This window comes from Panthera onca, chromosome D1 (assembly GCF_046562875.1).
Source record: "Panthera onca isolate mPanOnc1 chromosome D1, mPanOnc1 haplotype 2, whole genome shotgun sequence".
NCBI classification, from domain to species: Eukaryota; Metazoa; Chordata; class Mammalia; order Carnivora; family Felidae; genus Panthera; species Panthera onca.
This window is the reverse complement of record NC_138348.1, coordinates 27,196,928-27,217,063: the sequence shown is the minus strand read 5'-3', so window position 1 is coordinate 27,217,063 and position 20,136 is coordinate 27,196,928. Positions and strand designations below refer to the sequence as shown.

The 20,136-nt window shown below is 42.3% G+C and overlaps 2 protein-coding genes and 1 non-coding gene across 4 annotated transcripts in view; all 3 read left to right on the top strand.

The window, feature by feature from the left end:
• Nucleotides 1–4,446, top strand: part of CAPRIN1 (cell cycle associated protein 1) — a 36,817-nt gene extending 32,371 nt beyond the window's left edge. The window contains exons 16-19 of the mRNA XM_060606321.3: nt 693–887; nt 1,464–1,564; nt 2,616–2,679; nt 4,210–4,446. Coding sequence (XP_060462304.1) covers nt 693–887; nt 1,464–1,564; nt 2,616–2,679; nt 4,210–4,274 — 425 coding nt within the window. The 3' untranslated portion in view covers nt 4,275–4,446. The remainder of the gene's footprint in view (nt 1–692; nt 888–1,463; nt 1,565–2,615; nt 2,680–4,209) is intronic.
• Nucleotides 4,447–6,472: 2,026 nt separating this feature from the next.
• NAT10 (N-acetyltransferase 10) overlaps nt 6,473–20,136 on the top strand; it is a 38,823-nt gene continuing 25,159 nt past the window's right edge. Inside the window, exons 1-8 of one of the 2 annotated variants that reach the window (XM_060606319.3) lie at nt 6,473–10,357; nt 12,306–12,428; nt 12,741–12,832; nt 13,421–13,592; nt 15,319–15,441; nt 17,303–17,364; nt 18,773–18,887; nt 18,985–19,092. In XM_060606319.3, the coding sequence (XP_060462302.1) occupies nt 12,321–12,428; nt 12,741–12,832; nt 13,421–13,592; nt 15,319–15,441; nt 17,303–17,364; nt 18,773–18,887; nt 18,985–19,092 (780 nt within the window). In that variant the 5' untranslated portion in view covers nt 6,473–10,357; nt 12,306–12,320. Of the gene's footprint in view, nt 10,394–12,305; nt 12,429–12,740; nt 12,833–13,420; nt 13,593–15,318; nt 15,442–17,302; nt 17,365–18,772; nt 18,888–18,984; nt 19,093–20,136 lie in introns of both variants that reach the window. The other variant, XM_060606320.3, reaches the window with a different exon arrangement.
• On the top strand, nt 14,266–14,372 carry LOC132662597 (U6 spliceosomal RNA). Its single transcript, XR_009602622.1, has one exon. It is a non-coding gene; the product is annotated as a U6 spliceosomal RNA (small nuclear RNA).

The following is a 20,136-nucleotide window of genomic DNA, read 5'->3' as shown; positions in this document are numbered from 1 at the left end:
GGGTTGTGCAAGGTAGTGTGAACCTTCTAGAATCTTTTCTTTACCTCATCAAGTTGAGTGCCAGTGTGAGTACTATTTAACTGTCTTCTTAATTGGTTGTATGTTAAAAGTACTTGAAATGGAATCAGGCATTAAAGGAGGTATAAGGTATAAGACTTCTGCTAATTTACCTTCATAATTGAGTATTCTACCATATGGTTGTTTAGCTATGGGAGAGCATGGTTTTGTAGGTTTCATTAACGTGTCAAGGGAAATTTAAAAGAATAAGAAAGCTTCTACCACTAAAGAGTTTTTTAGTGAAAAAATAATTAAATGATACACAGTGGTAATTGTACTGTTTTAGTATGTAAGATCTTTTGAATTATTGTGGGTCTCTTGTGCTAATAGGCAGATGCCTCTCAGAAGATGTTTAATAATACAGGTTTTCATTCCATTTGGAAGGGATAGAGTTTTGTGCTCTCACACATTGTGTGCTTCCAAAAGTTTGGAACTGTTGTTGGAGAATTGCTTAACATATGGGCAGGAGAAAAATAGGGACTTATGTGTAGGTTTCCTTATTGGAAATGTGAAAACTTATTTAAAGATGATTTGAGGAGAAGGTATAAGACACTTCTTAACCCAGGAAACGTGAAAGAACAAATTGTAATGAGCTGTGTGTGTGTGTGCGTATAAATTTTTTCTTTTTATCATAGTGGTTGGCACTTACCATGGTTCCCAGGACCAGCCCCATCAAGTGACTGGTAACCACCAGCAGCCTCCCCAGCAGAACACTGGATTTCCACGTAGCAGTCAGCCCTATTACAATAGTCGTGGTGTGTCTCGTGGTGGCTCCCGTGGTGCTAGAGGCTTAATGAATGGATACAGGGGCCCTGCCAATGGATTCAGAGGTAAAGGGAAAAAAAAAGTAGCAAGTTCTTGTTCCTTTTTGATTTGTAAAATAGAAATATGTCATGAGGTTTTTGGGAAAGATATGTATGTATCTCTGCGTTAATCTCTCATGTACAGCTTAAACATTTAAACATTTTTAGTATATTGTAGGTTATTTAAATTGACAAAATTGGTAATGGGTTTTTTTGTATGTGTCAAATCCATGTTTTCCATGTCTCTGAGGGGATAATTGCTTTCCATTATCAGAGTTTATGGGGATTTTTTTTTGTATGTGGGGTGTGTATGTGTGCACGGATGGGTGAAATGTCCTCTTCTAAGGAAATTAATACTTAGATATGGGGATTTTTTTTTTGTATGTGGGGTGTGTATGTGTGCATGGATGGGTGAAATGTCCTCTTCTAAGGAAATTAATACTCAGAAATTTAGGAACAGATTGGATCAGGATGGGAAATTAGAAATTAATTTGAATTACTGGCATGGCTTATAATTTTTCAGTTCTTCCCTTGGTCAGTAGTAAGAAAGTAAAAATTTCTCATATTTAGATAAGAAAATTATTTTCTTGTCCTAAATTTTAGGAGGATATGATGGTTACCGCCCTTCATTCTCTAACACTCCAAACAGTGGTTACACACAGTCTCAGTTCAGTGCTCCCCGGGACTACTCTGGCTATCAACGGGTAGGTAGAAGTTGCTTTAAAATATAAACCTGACCTAAATAAGCCAATGAAACAGACTGATGGGGTTGTTTGGACTTGGATAACTAAGTAATTTGAGGCTAATTTTGCACATTTTTACAAGATACTTTATTATGGACAATGGTGACTTTTGCTTTCCCTAGCACTCTAGTATAGGTACTCATTTTTTAGAGTCTGTTAAAAAGAGAATGATTTCATGCCCTATTGGTGGGAATGCAGATTGGTGCAGCCACTATGAAAAACAGTATGGAGGCTTCTTAAAAAATTAAAAACCATACTACCATATGATCTTATAATTCCACTGGGTATTTAGCCCAAGAAAATGAAAACCCTAACTCGAAAAGATACACGCACCCCTCTGTTTATTGCAGCATTATTTCTAATAACCAAGATGTGGAAGCAACCCAAGTGTCCCATCAATAGATGGGTAAAGAAGATGTATATATACGCAATGGAATATCACTCAGCCACAAAAAAGAATGAAATCTTGCTATTTGCAGCAACATGGATGGACCTAGAGGGTATAATGCTAAATGAAAAAAGTCAGAGAAAGACAAATGCCATATGATTTCACTCATGTGGGATTTAAGAAACAAAAAGACAAAAGACGAGACTCTCTATAAATAGAGAACAAATTTGGTAGTTGCTAGAGGGGATGTAGATAGGGGGGATGGGTGAAACAGATCAAAGAGATTAAGAGTACACTTACCTTGAGCACTGAGAAATGTATACAATTGTTGAATCATTATATTGTACACCTAAAACTAATACTGTATGTTAATTACACTTAAATAAAAATAAATTTGTGTCGGAGGAAAAAAAGAATTGATTTTTAAGAGCAGAGATATTTCATTGAATGTTCTTGAGAGTAACAGAAGTAAATTACAGAATAACTTCTGGCTATCATATATTGAAATGTCTAAAAAGAATAAGGACAAATTTTGTGTTCTGTGTGAGACACTAAGAATAGATAGATGAGAAAGCATTAAAAAAAAATTACGTTTTCTTCAGTACTAACTAGCTTGTCTTTTAGGATGGATATCAGCAGAATTTCAAGCGAGGCTCTGGGCAGAGTGGACCACGGGGAGCCCCACGAGGTAATATTTTGTGGTGGTGATCCTAGCTCCTAAGTGGAGCTTCTGTTCTGGCCTTGGAAGAGCTGTTCCATAGTCTGCATGTAGGTTACATGTTAGGAATACATTTATCATTACCAGACTTGTTGCTAGGGATTAAATGAAATGCTCTGTTTCTAAAACTTACCTTGAACCCAAATTTAATTTTTTGAATGACTTTCCCTGTTACTATATAAATTGTCTTGAAAACTAGAACATTTCTCCTCCTTAGAAAAAGTGTTTTTCCAACTGCAAATTATTTTTCAGGTCCTAAAACCTGCTAAATGTTTTTAGGAAGTACTTACTGAAACATTTTTGTAAGACATTTTTGGAATGAGATTGAACATTTATATAAATTTATTATTCCTCTTTCATTTTTGAACATGCATATTATATTTTAGAGTCAGAAACACTTTAATGGCCAGATAAGCCATAGTTACATTTAGAGAACCATTTAGAAATGATAGAACTAATTGAAATTTCAATGCCTTTGGATCACTAATAGCGATATAAATGTCAAATTATTTCTGACTTTTAAGTAAAACATACAAAATCCTAACTAACTTACTGAACTATATTTAAAAATTGTAGGTTTAGAGTTTCTGATTTTGTCTATTACCATAGGAAAACTGCTTCCTCATTTGGGCAGAAAGTCAACCTGTGTAACAATTAGAGGTAGCATTTCATATGATCTGAAGTTCTAAATGGTTCTCTGATTTAAGGGAAGTTAAACTGAATAGGTTTCCTCTAGGTTTTGGCCATCACATGTATAAAATGTATATTAAGGAGGAATTACAAAGTACTTTGATTTCAATGCTAGTAGAAACTGGCCAGCAAAAAGGTGCATTTTTAAAGTAATGGATCACTTGGGAATTATTGACTTGAAGTATCAAAGGATATTTGCATGTGAATGTGGGTTATGTTCTTTCTCACCTTGTAGCATATTCTATGAAAGTTGAGTTGACTGGTAGCTAAAAATCTGTTTTAACAGCATGTAAAAAGTTATTTTATCTGTTACAAGTCATTATACAATTTTGAATGTTATGTAGTTTCTTTTTAACAGTTTAGGTAACAAGGTCTGTTTTTCATTCTGGTGCTTTTATTAATTTTGATAGTATGATGTTACTTACTACTGAAATGTAAGCTAGAGTGTACACTAGAATGTAAGCTCCATGAGAGCAGGTACCTTGTCTGTCTTCACTGCTGTATCTATTTCCAACGCCTGATGACAGTGCCTGGCACACAGTAGGCACTCAATAAATACTTGTTGAATGAATGAATGAATGAGTACTGGTGGAATACTCCATTAGCTCTACTCTTCTTTTAGCTAGAGAACATGAGCAAATTTGCGCATGACAACTTCCAGGACAGGTGAACACTGAAGAATTGACCTCTTAAACCTAATAATGTGGTGACAAGCTGCCCACATGCTTCTTGACTTCAGATGAAAAATCTGCTTGAAGGCAAAACAAATAATATTTGAAAGAAAAACCAAATGCCATTTTTGTCTTCTAGGTCGTGGAGGGCCCCCAAGACCCAACAGAGGGATGCCGCAAATGAACACTCAGCAAGTGAATTAATCTGATTCACAGGATTATGTTTAAACGCCAAAAACACACTGGCCAGTGTACCATAATATGTTACCAGAAGAGTTATTATCTATTTGTTCTCCCTTTCAGGAAACTTATTGTAAAGGGACTGTTTTCATCCCATAAAGACAGGACTACAATTGTCAGCTTTATATTACCTGGATATGGAAGGAAACTATTTTTATTCTGCATGTTCTGTCCTAAGCGTCATCTTGAGCCTTGCACATGATACTCAGATTCCTCACCCTTGCTTAGGAGTAAAACATAATACACTTTACGGGGTGATATCTCCATAGTTATTTGAAGTGGCTTGGAAAGAGCAAGATTGACTTTTGACATTGGATCAAATCTACGAGTCAGCCCTAGAGTTATTCAATGGTAATTGACAAAACTAAAATATTTCCCTTGAAGAAGGAAGGAGTGGAGTGTGGTTTGGCAGAACAACTGCATTTCACAGCTTTTCCAGTTAAATTGGAGCACTGAACGTTAAGATGCATACCAAATTATGCATGGGCCCTTAATATAAGGCTGGCTACCAGCTTTGACACAGCACTCTTCATCCTTGGCCAAACGACTGGTTAAAAACACATGTAAATTGCTTTTTAACAGCTGATACTGTATAAGACAAAGCCAAAATGCAAAATTAGGCTTTGATTGGCACTTTTTGAAAAATATGCAACAAATATGGGATGTAATCTGGATGGCCGCTTCTGTACTAAATGTGAAGTATTTAGATACCTTTTTGAACACTTAACATTTTCTTCGACAATGACTTTTATAAGGTTTGGTACTATATATCATTCCTTATAACATACATTGTCTGTCACTAATCCTCGGATCTTGCTGTATTGTCACCTAAATTGGTACAGGTACTGATGAAAATATCTAATGGATAATCATAACACTCTTGGTCACATGTTTTTCCTGCAGCCTGAAGGTTTTTAAAAGAAAAAGATATGAAATGCCTGCTGCTACCACCCTTTTAAATTGCTATCTTTTGAAAAGCACCAGTATGTGTTTTAGATTGATTTCCCTATTTTAGGGAGATGACAGACAGTAGTTTCAGTTCTGATGGTATAAGCAAAACAAATAAAACATGTTTATAAAAGTTGTATCTTGAAACACTGGTGTTCAACAGCTAGCAGCTTATGTGGTTCACCCCATGCATTGTTAGTGTTTCAAATTTTATGGTTATCTCCAGCAGCTATTTCTGTAGTACTTGCATTTATCTTTTGTCTAACCCTAATTGAATTCTATTTTTTTCTCATGGAGGCATTTCTATTCAAAGTGGCGAGTCCTTCACTGATGCATAGGGAGAGTCACAAGTTTGATGGAGATGACAGTTTAGTAATTTATGTACTATTGGAATTTGTGCTAGCAGTTTGAGCACTAGTTTTGTGTGCCTATGAACTTAATGCTGCTTGTCATATCCCACTTTGACTTCATGGAGAATTAATCCCATCTTTTCAGCAAAGGCTACTAATACTAAGTTAATGGTATTTTCTGTGCAGAAATTGAATTTTGTTTTATTAGCCTTTAGCTAAGGAATTTTTCCAGTAGGTGCTCAGCCACTGAAGAAAAACAGAAACAAAACACAAGAACGATTCTCAAACATTCATTGTTAGACAACTGGAGTTTTTGCTGGTTTTGTAACCTAAAACGGATAGGCTGTTGAACATTCCACATTCAAAAGTTTTTTGTAGGGTGGTGGGGAATGCGGGGGGGGGGGTATCTTCAATGTTTATTTTAAAATAAAATAAGTTCCTGACTTTTCTCATGTGTGGTTGTGGTACATCATATTGCAAGGGTTATACGTTTACTTTTACAAATGAGTATTTCTTTGGCTAGCACCTCCCGTTGTGTGCTTTAAATGACATCTGCCTGGGATGTACCACAACCATATGTTAGCTGTATTTCATGGGGAATAGATAAAATATTCATGGTTTACTGGGTAATCCCTAGATGTGTATGCTTACAATCCTTCTATATACAAAACTAAATTTGCTATCTGTGTAGAAAATAATTTCATGACATTTAAAATTGAAGTAAATAAGTGATTCTTCATACAGTGATCTCTATGAATCAGTTCAGAGATGGGATGGGGGAGAAATGCTTTCTAGGTTTCAAACTTCTATGCATTAGTGTAGATGTTGTGAATGTGTAAAGGTGTTAGTAGTTTCATTATTTCTGTGTATGTTTTTAAAAGAGTCGTTCTTTTTGAAATAGTATAATTTTTTTTTGGCATTCTATCACAGTCTAAATGTAAAGCTTTTATGTCTCAATTCAGACTATATTTTTTAAAGGAGGTGCCTTGTTACGAGGCAGAGAACTTTTTAAAAAGTCCCGTTAAGATCTGAGTCTTGGTACTAAGTGTTCTGTATAATATGTGAATACTTGTCCTACCTGCAGAAGACCTTTTGTTTGGTCAAATGCATATTTTAGCAGAGTTGCAAGGAAATGACTGTCACGTGTGTCACTGTAGCTTCTTGGTATAGTAAGACTCCACATATAAAGTACTTTTGTAAATGCACAGTATCAATCATCTCATGTGGATAATGAGACTTCTATTTTAGAGCTTTAAGGTAGAATGTTGTTGATGACCTTGGTTAGAGCAGTTCTATTTCTAGATCTTAATATCCCTACTGAATATGGAAGAGTTTTGCAATCACTGTATCTTGATATTAAAACAAATATCCTTTGAAACATTTTTTATCAGTTAGCTTCTACGGTTCTTTTGTCTCCTATATATGCAACTCTGTTATGTGGGAGACTTTTCCACTTATAGGAGGCATGAGAATGTGTTTATTTTCAGAAGGCCCAATAACTGAAGTGCTCTGTTGACAATTCATAAAATGTAGAAGCAGTTGAGTATTCAGCCTCCTGAGTGTCTTAGGAAATTTGTACTGTTCATTATATTTTCAGTAATATATCTAATTAGGGGATTGAGATACAGGTAAGCACTGAGTTCAAACCCTTCTTCATTTCATCTTTAAGTTCCTGGATCCTCATCCCACTTGAGTTCTTATTAAGCACTTTGGCTATAAATTATATTCAAAGAATCAGTATTGCCCTTAAGCTTATTCCTTCTGTAGAGTCAGTGGGGAGGGTAAACCATCAGGAAAATGAAAGTAAATTGTTAAGGCTTATCTCTATACCTTTTCCCATTCTGACTGACTTCTATAAAATACTGGAAAAGAATAGTGAATGTCTTAAATTACATAGATTAAATATTAAAATCTGATTTCTTACTGTCCTTGAGTGAAGTCTGCGTTAGTTGTGTATAGTATCCAGCAAAGCTCTGAAGTGCTACTTGTGAGAGGAGAGGAAAAACCTTAACAGAAAATCTCTCTGGTAGCCTTGTCTTCTCAAGAGTCTAGACTACCACCACCTTCTTTCAGTCAGGAGCTCACTGAATGTAGGCAGTGAAAAGACCACCTGATCTAGTAAATAGTAAAGGCAGTTCTTGGTGTATTCCTACTTGTACGTACTGCTTGAAGTACTGTCTTTATATTAGGGAGACACCGTATTAAGCCAGTGAACTAAGGCTTTATTTGGCAAGTTTGGGTGTCCCTTTGCCAAGCATAATGGCAAGCACTAAGCATTCAGTGGTGACAAAATCACTGTGGTTCCTGCTTTCACTGAGCAGTCTGTTCAAAGATAATGATGTCGTGACACAAAAATGTAGCAAATGCTGTGATGGAGCAACAGAGTTGATGACAGCTATAAAGGCCATGACTGCAATAAATTATGACCTGGTCAAAATGATTGGGAAAGACTTTGTTGAAAGGGATAATTGAACTAAGACTTGAAGGATGAGGAGTAATTAGGTAGAGGAGTGGAGAAGAGAGCATATCCAAAGAAAGGCACACTCTTCCAGGACTGAGAAAGCTATCTGCTCAAGTAGGAGTATGTGTTTTAGTAGAGTTAGAGGCTGAAAAACAGGTAAAGAGTACTACAGGTGGCTTTACAGTTATGTTCCATGTTTTGTCTCTTAAGAACAGTTGGAAACTAAGGTTTCTAAGCTGTGTGTGTAGGGGGCCAGGAGTGGGGTAAAGGATAGTGGGTCACCTAACAAAATTGCCATTTAAAGAATACACAATGCAGTTTTGAGAACAATCTGTATGGGGCGAGAGATGTCTATTGGGAGTAGCCCGTGAGAGAAATGATTACAACATAAAGTGGAGGGCAGTAGTGAACGGATCTTACATATTTCCTGTCTCACTTAGTGCTCAGTATCCTTTCCTGGGTAATCCAGGCTTCAGTCGTGAGACTGATCTCTAACTCCGTTCTTCCCTAGGCGATCCCATCTAATCCCAGGACTTTGAATACAATCAGTATTTTAGTTCCTCCTAAATATTCCTAGGTTCCCAATTACTCCAGTCTTGAGTGTTCCAAGTCAATCTCTTCATTAACCTGCATTCATCCATTTGCTCAGGGCAAATACTTTGGGTATACTTTCTTTTGTACCCTGTATCTAGTCCTTAACCAAATCCACATAGTTCTACCTTGAAAATACATCCTGAATCATCTAACACTTCTGACCACCACTATTATTAGCTTAGGACAAGTAACCGCAGTAGCTTATAATGGCTCCTTTCTACTCATCATCCTGTAGTGATTTTTGTGGACAAGTCAGGTTTTGTCACTTCCTGGTTCCCCAAACTCCACTGGTTTTCCCATCATACCTAGAATTAAATCCTAAATTTTGGTCTATGTGCGTTCATTATTTGGCCTAATTGCCTACTGTTTTGTTCTTGCTCACTAGTCGATCTTCAAGCATGCAAAGGCTTTTCACTCAAATATTCTTAACGTTCATTCTTTCTAAATTCAGGTGTTTGCTCCAGTGTCATCAGCTCAGAGGCCTTCCATGTCCGCCACTAAAACATACCCTTAGTTACTTTACTTATTGGACAGTTTTTTCTTAATAGCACTTAAAGCTTACCCAGAATTACGCAAACTTTATAAGTGAAAAACATTTTGGTCACTTTATCCCTTGTGTCTGGCATATTGACATTTGTTGAGCGAATATGAAAATGATGGGTGTTGGACTAAAAATGGGTAGTAGTGATGATTACACTGGAATTGGAAGTGTCTTGGTTTGAGGAAGGAGTTCAGCTTCAGACATTTTGAATCTGAGGTATTCAAGAAATGTCAAGCAAGCAGTTGGAATTTGTTTACTTGAAGTTCAAAAATCTGGCCCAAAGACAACGTATAAGAATATACAGGTGGTTCTTGTAGTATAAAAATATATAGGTGGTGCTTGTAATATGCTTGGGCGGGTTCGCCTGGGAGCTGGGCGGGAGGAAGAAGTAATTTAACAAGAGCAGAGCCCCAGAGCTGATTTTCAGAAGAGCGCTATCATTTGATGTCCAGTTTAGGCCTAAAGGGAATTTACAAAGTACCCGCACCGGTGGGTAGAAATTCTGAGTTTCCGACAGGTCTACAGGGTCCTTTCTTCAGGTGTGGAAGATCAAGTGAATAAAATAGATCTGCTGACCGAGTTTCCTCATTTTGTCACGTTAAAATGGGAAGTTATTTAAATAAAAGGGTAAAATTACGCACAGATCCCTGGAGTCGGTCGTCTCGTATAACTAGGATAAACACTAAGAGCCATGGACCCCCTTACCGTGTGCTGCCCCGGGCCTGTCTGGTAACCCGGGCTCGCCCCAGCACAGCGGCAAGCGCTTATTTTGTCCCTCGGAGCCAGGGCATCTTGATTCTGATACGAGAGGCAAATCGCACCCGTGCCACTTGGAGCAGAGACTAAATTCCAAAACCGCGCTGGCCACGTAGGCTGCAGCTCCGCCTCCCGGGCATCTGACGTCATCACATGGAGACATGGTTGCCGAAAGTCCCCGCACGCACTCCGCACCGCGCCGATAGTGCGCTCGCGCACATGGAGCCTTTCAGTGCCTGAGCAGGATGCGCGTCGCGGAGTGAGGCCAGCGCTGAGAGCGCGCGGTCAGGCATCGCTAGGGGCAGCCCGCCGCTCCCTCTGGGCTTCTGGAGTAATTGGGTTTCCCCACGTGCTTCCGCTTGGCTGCTGGCTGGGATCCGCTGGGTTCGGGGTGCAGGTACCCAAGACGGGATGGCTGGGGATGGGTACCAAGGTCGGTGTCTGTGTCCTGCTTGGGACCAGAGGTGGCCGGCTCGAGGATGAGGGCTCTGTATCCTTGCCAATGCTCGGCCCGCGTCGACTGCCGGCCCACACGGGCGCTCTTTCCTAGATGACGGGCTCCTCTTCCCCGATTGGCGGCCACTCTCCGCGTGCTTCTCGAGCGCTCTCCGGGGTTGCGTGGCTCCATCTCCACCTTCTGGGGAACTCTAGTTGGGGGTCTGGGTGTGTGTGTGGGGGCGGGGGGGAGGTGACAACACTTTTGCTTTCCGCGGAGCTTGCCTACGGTTCCTGGTTTTGGCGCTAGGCATTAAACCGAGGCAGTCTGATTCCAGATCCTCCCATGCTTTCATTTGTTTGTCTAAGCTCATTCGTTTATACTGTTTTTTCAGGAGTCACATTCAGGACTTGTTTCATTTGCTAATGCATCTAGAATGGTGACTGGCACATAGATACTGTGTTTACTTGTTAGACAAATAGACGAGTGAATGAGGAATAGTTCTCTTTCTTTTCCTTTCAAGGCCCTCTTCCTACGTTAAGCCTTCCATGGCAATTCCAGCCCACGGTAATCTCAGACCTTCATCAGACTATTGGCTGTACTATTACTTTTGCGTCTAGTTTTATCTGTCTTTAGACAAATTGTCCCTTATCTCTTTCTCTTGAATATTCTCTGCAAGGAGAATGAAAGCTCCTTGAAGTCAAGTCTTATCTGGTATTGTTTCTGGGGCTCCCACAGTAACTAGAGCAAAAAGCAGTCCCTACTAATTAGTTATTGATTGATTTGTGTGTGATCTCTATGTGGCCTCAACTCAACTGACAAGTTGGGCAGAGTGGGGAGCTGGAAAGAGCTTAGGCTTTGGAGTCGGGCAAATTTGAGTGTGAATCCTGTCATATTCCTTCCTTAAAATACTTGAATTCTTTATACTTGCTCCTTTCCTTATAAAAAAGGAGCCATTGATTGTAACATAATGTTTTATACTAAGAAAGCACTGCTAAAATCCATATTTGGATTGGAGGGTAGAAGGACAGTTAAGGCACACTTAAGGTTCAATTAATGAACTTTATATTTAGAATGCAGCAGGCTCTGTAGTTTCTAGGTAGGCTGTCATTCTTCCTTCAATGTTGTAGAAATATAATTGATATTCCTGATGTTTCTTTGGTGCATTTTTTGTGGTAATAATGCATTATTGTACGTAATCCCAACTTTAAGGTCTGTCTGTACAGGCTTCAGTACGGGTTTCTCTCCTTTGAGGAGACAGTTGGACACATTTCATCACAGTAATATTCATTGATTTCCTTTCTCTGATTTTATTAGTAATGCATATGAATAAAAAAAAAACTCTAAAAAAACAAAAGAACAAAATAAGAACCACCTGCAGTCTCACCATCCACAAAAATTACATTTTTGTGTTTTCTTTCAGGTTTTTTTTCCCTTCATGTTATGTACATGTGTTAAAAAGATGGTATCATGCTTTGTTCTGTGATGTCAGTCTTCTCATAAGCATCTTTATCCATATCCTTAGATAATTTCTGAAAGTGATTTTGAAGCAGCTTTTTTGAGAACTGCCTTATTCTCTCACAAATATACCATTATATATTTTAATCATTCTATTTTGTGGAGCATTGTTTCAAGTTTTTTAAAAAACTCCTTGATAGAAGTATGAAACACAGCTTCCCTTCTGACTTCCATGCTGAGGAAACATTTTCTTTGCCTCCCAAGCCTCAGTTTCCTAATTTTAAAAATGAGACTGACATGTTCCCTAGGGAGCAGTTTGAGAGTTAAGTAAAATGATACTTCCCAACGTGCCTTAGCATAGCTCCTGGTCCCCCAAGAGGCTGCCAGCTAATGTTCCTCACCCAGAATCTGGCGTTCATGTCCAGTTGTGTTTCCTTTCTCTCTCTTTCAGTGATAGTCTTTCACCATGCATCGGAAGAAAGTAGATAACCGAATCCGGATTCTCATTGAGAATGGAGTTGCTGAAAGGCAAAGGTCTTTGTTTGTTGTAGTCGGAGACCGAGGAAAGGACCAGGTAAGACCTCGTAAACACTTCCTGGCTGACTTCGTGTCTTGTCCCACAGTTAGCTTGTTACTGCTCCTCTGAGGTTTCAGCACATAATAACATTAAGGTCCCTTTGACTGCTTTTCTCTACATAAAATGCCTTGTGAGAACCTAGGGGTGGACTGAGCGCAAGGTTAAGAGTGTGTGACCGGGCTTCTAGTCCCTGCCTGGGCGCTGCCCTCTCCTGGCCCTCTGTTTACTTTCCAGATCTGTCAAAATGAGGTCTGGCAGTCTCTGAGGTCTCTTTTGGCCATGAGATTCTGTGACTTTTTCCTTTGGCAGGTGGTCATACTCCATCACATGTTGTCCAAAGCAACTGTGAAGGCTCGGCCTTCAGTGCTGTGGTGTTATAAGAAAGAGCTGGGGTTTAGCAGGTAAGTTGAGCCTTTTGAGTGTCCCATACCATTTATAGTTGCTGCTCCTTAATTAAATGCCAGGAAATGATTATCTGACATAGTTTTTCAGGGATTGTTAGGGAGCTGCGACCTCTGAGGACTCTTCCAAATAGCGAAAATAATAGAGCTGATGTCCTTCTTTCATTCCTGACGATAAATTTCAAAGCCACCTTGCCTTTCCCAGGTCTTCTGGGGAACGGCACTGTGTAGTAGAAGCTTTGGCTTGAGACTAAGGTAATGAGGTCACCAAGGTTGGTTTCAAGCTCTGGTCTAGCCAAATAGGAGGTTTAGGTACTCTCGTTACCCTTCTTTTGAAGATGAGAATCTGTGGAAGGTGCCAGGGCAGCACAGTAGGATTCCCCCACAGACTCACCCCTGGCTCCGGGCCCATCCTCTTAACCTCTCTACTCTTTCCTTCACTTTTAAACGGAGGGCGCTGGCCCTGCGATAGCTCAGTTCCTTCTGGCTCTGAAGGTCTTGATGGGTGATCAGTGAGCCTGTCCTCTGCTCCCACCCCTTTAGCCTCTCTGGTTAACTGGCTCTCCTGGGGTGGGTGGGTGATTGCAGTCACCGGAAGAAAAGAATGCGACAGCTACAGAAGAAAATAAAGAATGGGACGTTGAACATAAAGCAAGATGACCCCTTTGAACTCTTCGTGGCAGCCACAAACATCCGCTACTGCTACTACAATGAAACCCACAAGATCCTGGGCAACACCTTTGGCATGTGCGTTCTCCAGGTGGGTGGCTTCCTCCAGCTTGGGACTGGCGTCAGAGAGCGGAGGGCTCCCCTCAAGAACAGGCGGACAGGAAGGAGAAAGATTGACCCATACAGCCTCCCCCAGGCAGTATCAGTGGAATAGTTGGCCACTTTCCAAAGCAAATTGGGTAACTCACCCCATGTAAAAATAAACTTTTCCACTTAAAGCGACGCTTAACCTAGAGATACCAAAACTGACACAGGTGCTCCATCATGGCTGGTTCTAACCGGCTGAGGATGAGAAAGAAAGTATTGTGAACTTAGAGGGACCCCAGATTCCCAGATCCTAACTGGAAGTAGCCGAAGACTTTGGTGAGCAGGGAGCAGTGGGACCTGTTTTAACTGGCTGGGCGTAGTCCTTAAAACCCCCTCACTTTTCCTCCACAGAGAACTACCTGGTACATTTCTTCTCTGGTATTCTTGTCTTGCCAGAACAAACTTCACATTTTTTTTGTTTCCAGCTCTGGCGGTCTCTGTTTTATCCTTTGATTCTTGGACACCTGTGACCCCCCAACCCCCCCCACCCCGAAAGGAGAACACATTTAAGCCCCCGTCCCCAATTTTGGTGCGTGTTTATCATTTGCATGTAGTACCAGGATTACATAGGTCATAAGTTGTACCTTATGAAAGGTAAGTTAAGAAATGAGGGGAAAGTGCTCGCCTTGGCAGCACATATGCTAGAGCTGGAATGACACAGAGAGGAGTAGCATGCTCCCTGTGCAAGGGTGACACACAGCTTCCTGAAGCATTGCATAGTTTTGGCATTCAGAGGGCACTTGTTAGGATGAGCACTGGGTGTTACATGTAAGTGAAGAATCTCTAAATTCTGCTCCTGAAACCAACCTTACACTCTATATTAACTAACTGGATTTTAATAAAATCTTGGAAAGAAAAAAAAAAAGGGGGGGGGGCGGCGCCTGGGTGGCTCAGTCGGTTAAGCCACCGACTTCGGCTCAGGTCATGATCTTGCGGTCAGTGAGTTCAAGCCCCGCATCGGGCTCTGTGCTTACAGCTCAGAGCCTGGAGCCTGTTTCAGATTCTGTGTCTCCCTCCCTCTCTCTGACCCTCCCCTGTTCATGCTCTGTCTCTCTCTCTCTCAAAAATAAATAAACGTTAAAAAAAAAAAAAAAAAAAAAGGAATGAGGGGAAAAAAAATCACGAATTGGAAGTTTTTGGTTTATTTTTCTTACATTCCACTTGTTTGTCCCATACTGCTGGCTTGCATCCCACCTTGTAGACTAGAAAGGAGCATTTTGCTTCTTCTCACCTGGCCACTGGTTGGTAGTGAGTGCTCTTAGGCCACCACTGTTACCAGGTGCAGTGAAGATGGCTCCTTGAGGCAGCGGCTCCCCCATGTGGGGCAGTTTGAGTTTTGTCAGACAGGTTTTATGTAAACACATCCGAAAACGAACGTGAGGTATTTGTGAAATACAAGTGTAAATCACTGGAGAGGATTTCTTCCCAGATAGGATCTTGTGTGAGGCTATTAGACACACTTTTGTCATACAAAACCGGATACACCTCTTGCCCAGTGCTGGGCTCTCTTCTGTGCCCCTAAGTAAAGGGAGGTGTGTGGGCCCCTCCTGGTGAGTCGAGTGAGGGCTATGGTCTTGGGTTCGTGTTCGGAAGCCCTCCTTTTATTTAGTTAAACTTCCCCGGGGGTGCTCTTTGTGTGACTAGCCCTTTTTGAGGTCTCTTTCTTTCAGGATTTTGAAGCTTTAACTCCAAACTTACTGGCCAGAACTGTGGAAACAGTGGAAGGTGGTGGGCTGGTGGTCATCCTCCTACGGACCATGAATTCGCTCAAGCAGTTGTACACAATGACCATGGTGGGTATATGGTTTTTAACTGAGTTGTGGCGGTTCACATCAAGTGTGTTTTTGCTGTTGGCCACTTTCTTTTAGGAGTTCCTATGGAGGGGGCACCTGGGTGGCTCAGTTGGTCAAGCAGCCGACTCTTGATTTTGGCTCAGGTTATGATCTCACTGTGGGATCGAGCCCCATGTCAGACTCTACACTGAGCATGGAGGCTGCTTGAGATTCTCTCTCTCTCCTCTCTCTGCTCCTCCCCTGCTTGTGTGTACTCTTTCCTCTTCTCTCAAAATAAGTAAGTAGACGTTAAAAAAAAAATTCCTGTTGAACGGCTTTAGTGAGCAGTCAGCACAAGGTTTGGGTTGGGAGTTCTTTGACTGTAAGTAATGAGAAGGTCACTGCAGAGAAAGTCAGTGACCTTGAGTGTGCCCAGGCATCTCTGAATTTCACATTTCCTTTCAGGTATTTGTAAATTCTATACCTGTGAGATTCATGTATGTGGCAGTTATTAGGTAGTTACATTTCTGGGATGGTATTCTGCAAAGAGCCACGCCAGTGCCCCCATTTTGGATTACCAAAAAGGGACCATGCACAGACTTGCCCACCAGTCCTCATGCTAATGGATAACGAAGGAACATTTGCTGATTCCACTCCCAGTTTGGCAAGAGATTTGACTGTGAGAGGGGTAGTTTCCACCCAAAGCTGAGGACATGGTTAGGAGTGGGAATATGTCTCTGTGGATTCACAACTAGTCTGCGACCCCATCAGTATTGCCATTTGCATGTTCCTTGTGACAGGTTTTAGTCACAGGCCTGTGGCCCTGCTCAGGAATGGCGTTAGAATTGGCCTCAGGGTTTCACAAGCTGCATTTATGCGGGGACATGGACTTTTCCACAGATCTTAGTAGCTGCTTCCCGTCACCGCTGCTCCTATAGCCCTTCTGGCTTCCTCAGGGGCCCTCAGACATGCTCAGTATGCTCTCATCTCATGGCCTGTGCACTTGCTGTTGCCATTGGGATATCTGCACAGCCCGCTTCTCACTGCATTCATGTCCCTGCTCACATACCCCCTCCTCTGTGGGACAGACTCTGTCTGTCACTCCTCGACCTGCTTGATTGTCCTTCACAGCATCTGCCAGCTACCTAAAGTTATATATTTATTTGTTTGTTGCCTGCCTCCCTGTGCTGGTCTGTAAACTTCATGAGGTTAGGGACTTAGTTTTCCTCACTGGTGCATTCCCTGATTCTGGAAGAGTGCCTGGTGTTTAGTAAGCACTCGTTAAATACTTGTGAATGAATGAATGACTTTTTGCCCACATCAGTTTGTTTGTCCTCCTTCCCCCTTTTCCCTGCTGCCTGCTTCTCACCTCAGAGGTACACCATGTAAGTAGCCACACCCCTGCCATTTGCTGTCACTGCACATTGTTTTTCATTTGGAGCATTTGCCAGATTTTTTTTTTTTTTCTTCTTACTCGTTTCCCTCCGACCGTTAGACTGTAGGCTCCATGAGAACAGAGTTCCTGCTTTATTGAATACTGGTGTATACCCGGCATGTCTGGTTCACGATTGGTATGTGTGTTTTATTGAATGAATGAACGAACACATTTTATGATGCTGGATAAAATGTGGAAAAAGTCAAAGCTGAGGTGAGAGGATGTTTGTTGTAATAAAAAACATTACCTTTAGCATTTGATGATCCATCCCAGTTCCAGCAAATAGCAGCTGGGCTGTTCAGCACAGCAGGTTCTGGAGGAGTGGGTTTCCAGCAGTAGCTCTGGCGCCTCCTTATCCCAGGCTTGCTTGATAAAGCTGCTTCACATTTGGACCGCGAGCCGCAGCGCTGTTGGGATGTCTGTGTTCACAGATGTTGTCTCTTTCAGGACGTGCATTCAAGATACAGGACGGAGGCCCATCAGGATGTGGTGGGACGGTTTAATGAGAGGTAGGTCTGAAGCACATTTCTCGGGTCCTTAATTGTGGGGAACTGCGGTGCAGAGAATATTTTTGTCTTGGACCCAGATGAAAGCCGTGCTTTTGTCTGAGGGAAGGTAGCACAGGGGTCCAAAATGGTGAGATTCCTGACAGCAGTGGTGGTGGCGAAGCCAACTGGAAGCAGTGAAAGTGAGTGGGGAGCTGGGGCCTGAACCAAGCCACTCTCCTCTCTGGCTTTTAGCTTACTCATCTGTCAGAGGGGTGATTTGTCTGGATCACTGTTTCCCAAAATGTGTTTCACAGAACACCAGTATTTTAAGAGGGACTTTATGTCAAAAGGGTTTCTGCCAGATACGTCTGGGAAACGCTGATACAGTTTTTCCTGTGTGAAGATTCACGGTAGCCTGTTGTAGTCTCCAAAAAGTGTTGCAACGGCAGGGATCTATTTAACGGATTGTTTCCCAGATTTATTTGACCATAGAGCCCTTTTTTAGGAAGCATCAGTTAGCAGCCTGTGAAACACCTGAAGAAGCTGTGGCCTGGATCAGTGGTCCTCATCTACAGCAGTCTTGCTCCCTGGGGACATTTGGCGATGCCTGGAAACCTTTTGGTTGTCATGACTTGGGGGGAGGGAGTTGGGGGGACGCTACTGGCATCTAGTGAGTAGAGGCCAGGGGTGCTGCTAAACAGCCTAAAATGTACAGAACAGTCCCACAACCAAGAATCATCTGGTCTGAAATATTGCTGGTGCTGAGGTTTAGAAATCCTGGCCTCGGTGAAGCTTGGGGCCTTTCCAGTTTGAATCCTCTCTGGTGTTTTCATTTAGTAGATGGAGTAGGCCAGTGGGGGCGGCCCTGTGCTGCTGGATAGAATGGAAGCCTGTGAAAGTAGCATGTGAGGTTCTCTTCTTGCACCTGTGGGAGAAGTTTGACTTCTCTAGCCAAACACATGTTTTCCTGCACATGGGAATGTCTGTGTTACATTTCTTGAGGCAGCTTTCTTCTCCCTTTTCTTTGTTTTTTCTTCCTTTGTGGCAGAAGGTAAATTTGTGACTGGTGATCATTTGTGGAGTGGGGTAGGAATTCCCCATTTAAGGATGGCCTGAGACAGCTCAGTCCTCAAAGGGTGAGCCTCAGAGGTGTGGGAAGGGCTCTATGACTCAGTTGTGCACAGTAGGAATGCTTGTAACCCGTCTCGAGAGAGAGAGTTCTGGGTTTTCTTGTTTGCTGTATAGAACGTGTTCAGGTGCCTTGTAGACGAGGCTCAGAGTCCTCTTACACTGCTCTCCAGCTGGGTTTTGGCTCTTTCTAGCTTTCTTAGAGACGTGTGGGCATCAAATCATTTTCCTCAAGAAAAGCCACACCTTTATCATGTATCGGCCCCTCCCCCCAACACCTCATTACGGTTTTGTTCCTCAGATTTATTCTCTCTCTGGCCTCTTGTAAGAAGTGTCTTGTCATCGATGACCAGCTCAGCATCCTGCCCATCTCCTCCCACGCTGCCAGCATTGAGGCCCTACCTCCCCAGACCCCGGTGAGTCAGCCAGGGGTCCAGGAATCTGGGTGAGGCCGTGTTTTTTGTGTGGACCCTCTCGTGGCAGTGGCAGACCTTCTCCTCTCCTCTCTGGTAGGATGAGAGTCTTGGTCCTTCTGATCTGGAGCTGAAGGAGTTGAAGGAGAGCTTGCAGGACACCCAGCCCGTGGGTGTGTTGGTGGATTGCTGCAAGACCCTAGACCAGGTGAGTGTGGTGTGCTGAACTTCCCTATTCCAGTATAGACAGGGCAGAGGTAAAATAGAACATGCAGAAAGCAGCGGAAGCCAAGTTAGGACAAGTGAGGATTTGGATCCTCCTTGGGGAAGGGACCTTTTCTCTTGCTTGAACCCCTGCAGCAACACCAGGGCTAGTCTCTGTCATCTGCCTTCATGGCAAGTCCAGAGATTATGTCCCCCTTCACCCCAGGTCATCAATTCCCTGAGTAGAGGGTCTGGGGGGAGATGGATGGAATTTAAAGAGGAACCCCCCAGTGCTTTTTCCAAGAGAGGGTGATGTATCTGTATTATTCCATTTCAGTTCAGTTTTGATGACATAAAGGTTTTGGCCTATGCCTTGCATAGAAGTGAGAGGAGAGCCTGAGGCCCCTTGTACTTACTCTGGTTCCAGAGTGAGGCCTGATAAGGCCCTCCAGGGTGGGATGGACCTGATCTGTAGGTACAGATAACAGACTGGGTGGGAGCTTCCAGAGTGCATTTCTGTGCTCACGGAGGTGGCCAGGGCTGGTAAACTCGGATTCTCTCCTGGTTCCTGGGGTGAGCAGAGCTGACCGGGCAGTGCCCAGAAGCCTTCAGTTTGTCAGGTGTGTTCAGGATTCTGATCGTGAGCCTCTTGGCACTGGACTCTGCCCTCATGATGGACAACAGCTGCAGTGACACGTCCCACTTGGGGCAGAGTCCCAACAGGCTGATTCCCTTGTTCATTCTAGAAATAGAATTATTAGCCACATAGCTCTCTATGCAGAGGCTGCAGGCTTTAGGTGGCTTTGAATCCAGTCTGGGTATCCTTTGTCAGAGGAAATGCAAGAGGATGGAGAAAGGGCAGAAGAGGGAGAAGCTGTAAAAGCAGCAGGAGTGTTAGAAGAAAATATGTAGAAAAAAAAACACTGAGTGTGAAAGAGTGTTCGTTAAAAATGGAAAATGGTGTTTCTACTTGGCAGTCTCGCTCTGTAGAGACAACTGCCATTAACAGTTTATTTTGGATACTTCTGGAACTTTGTCTACGCATACA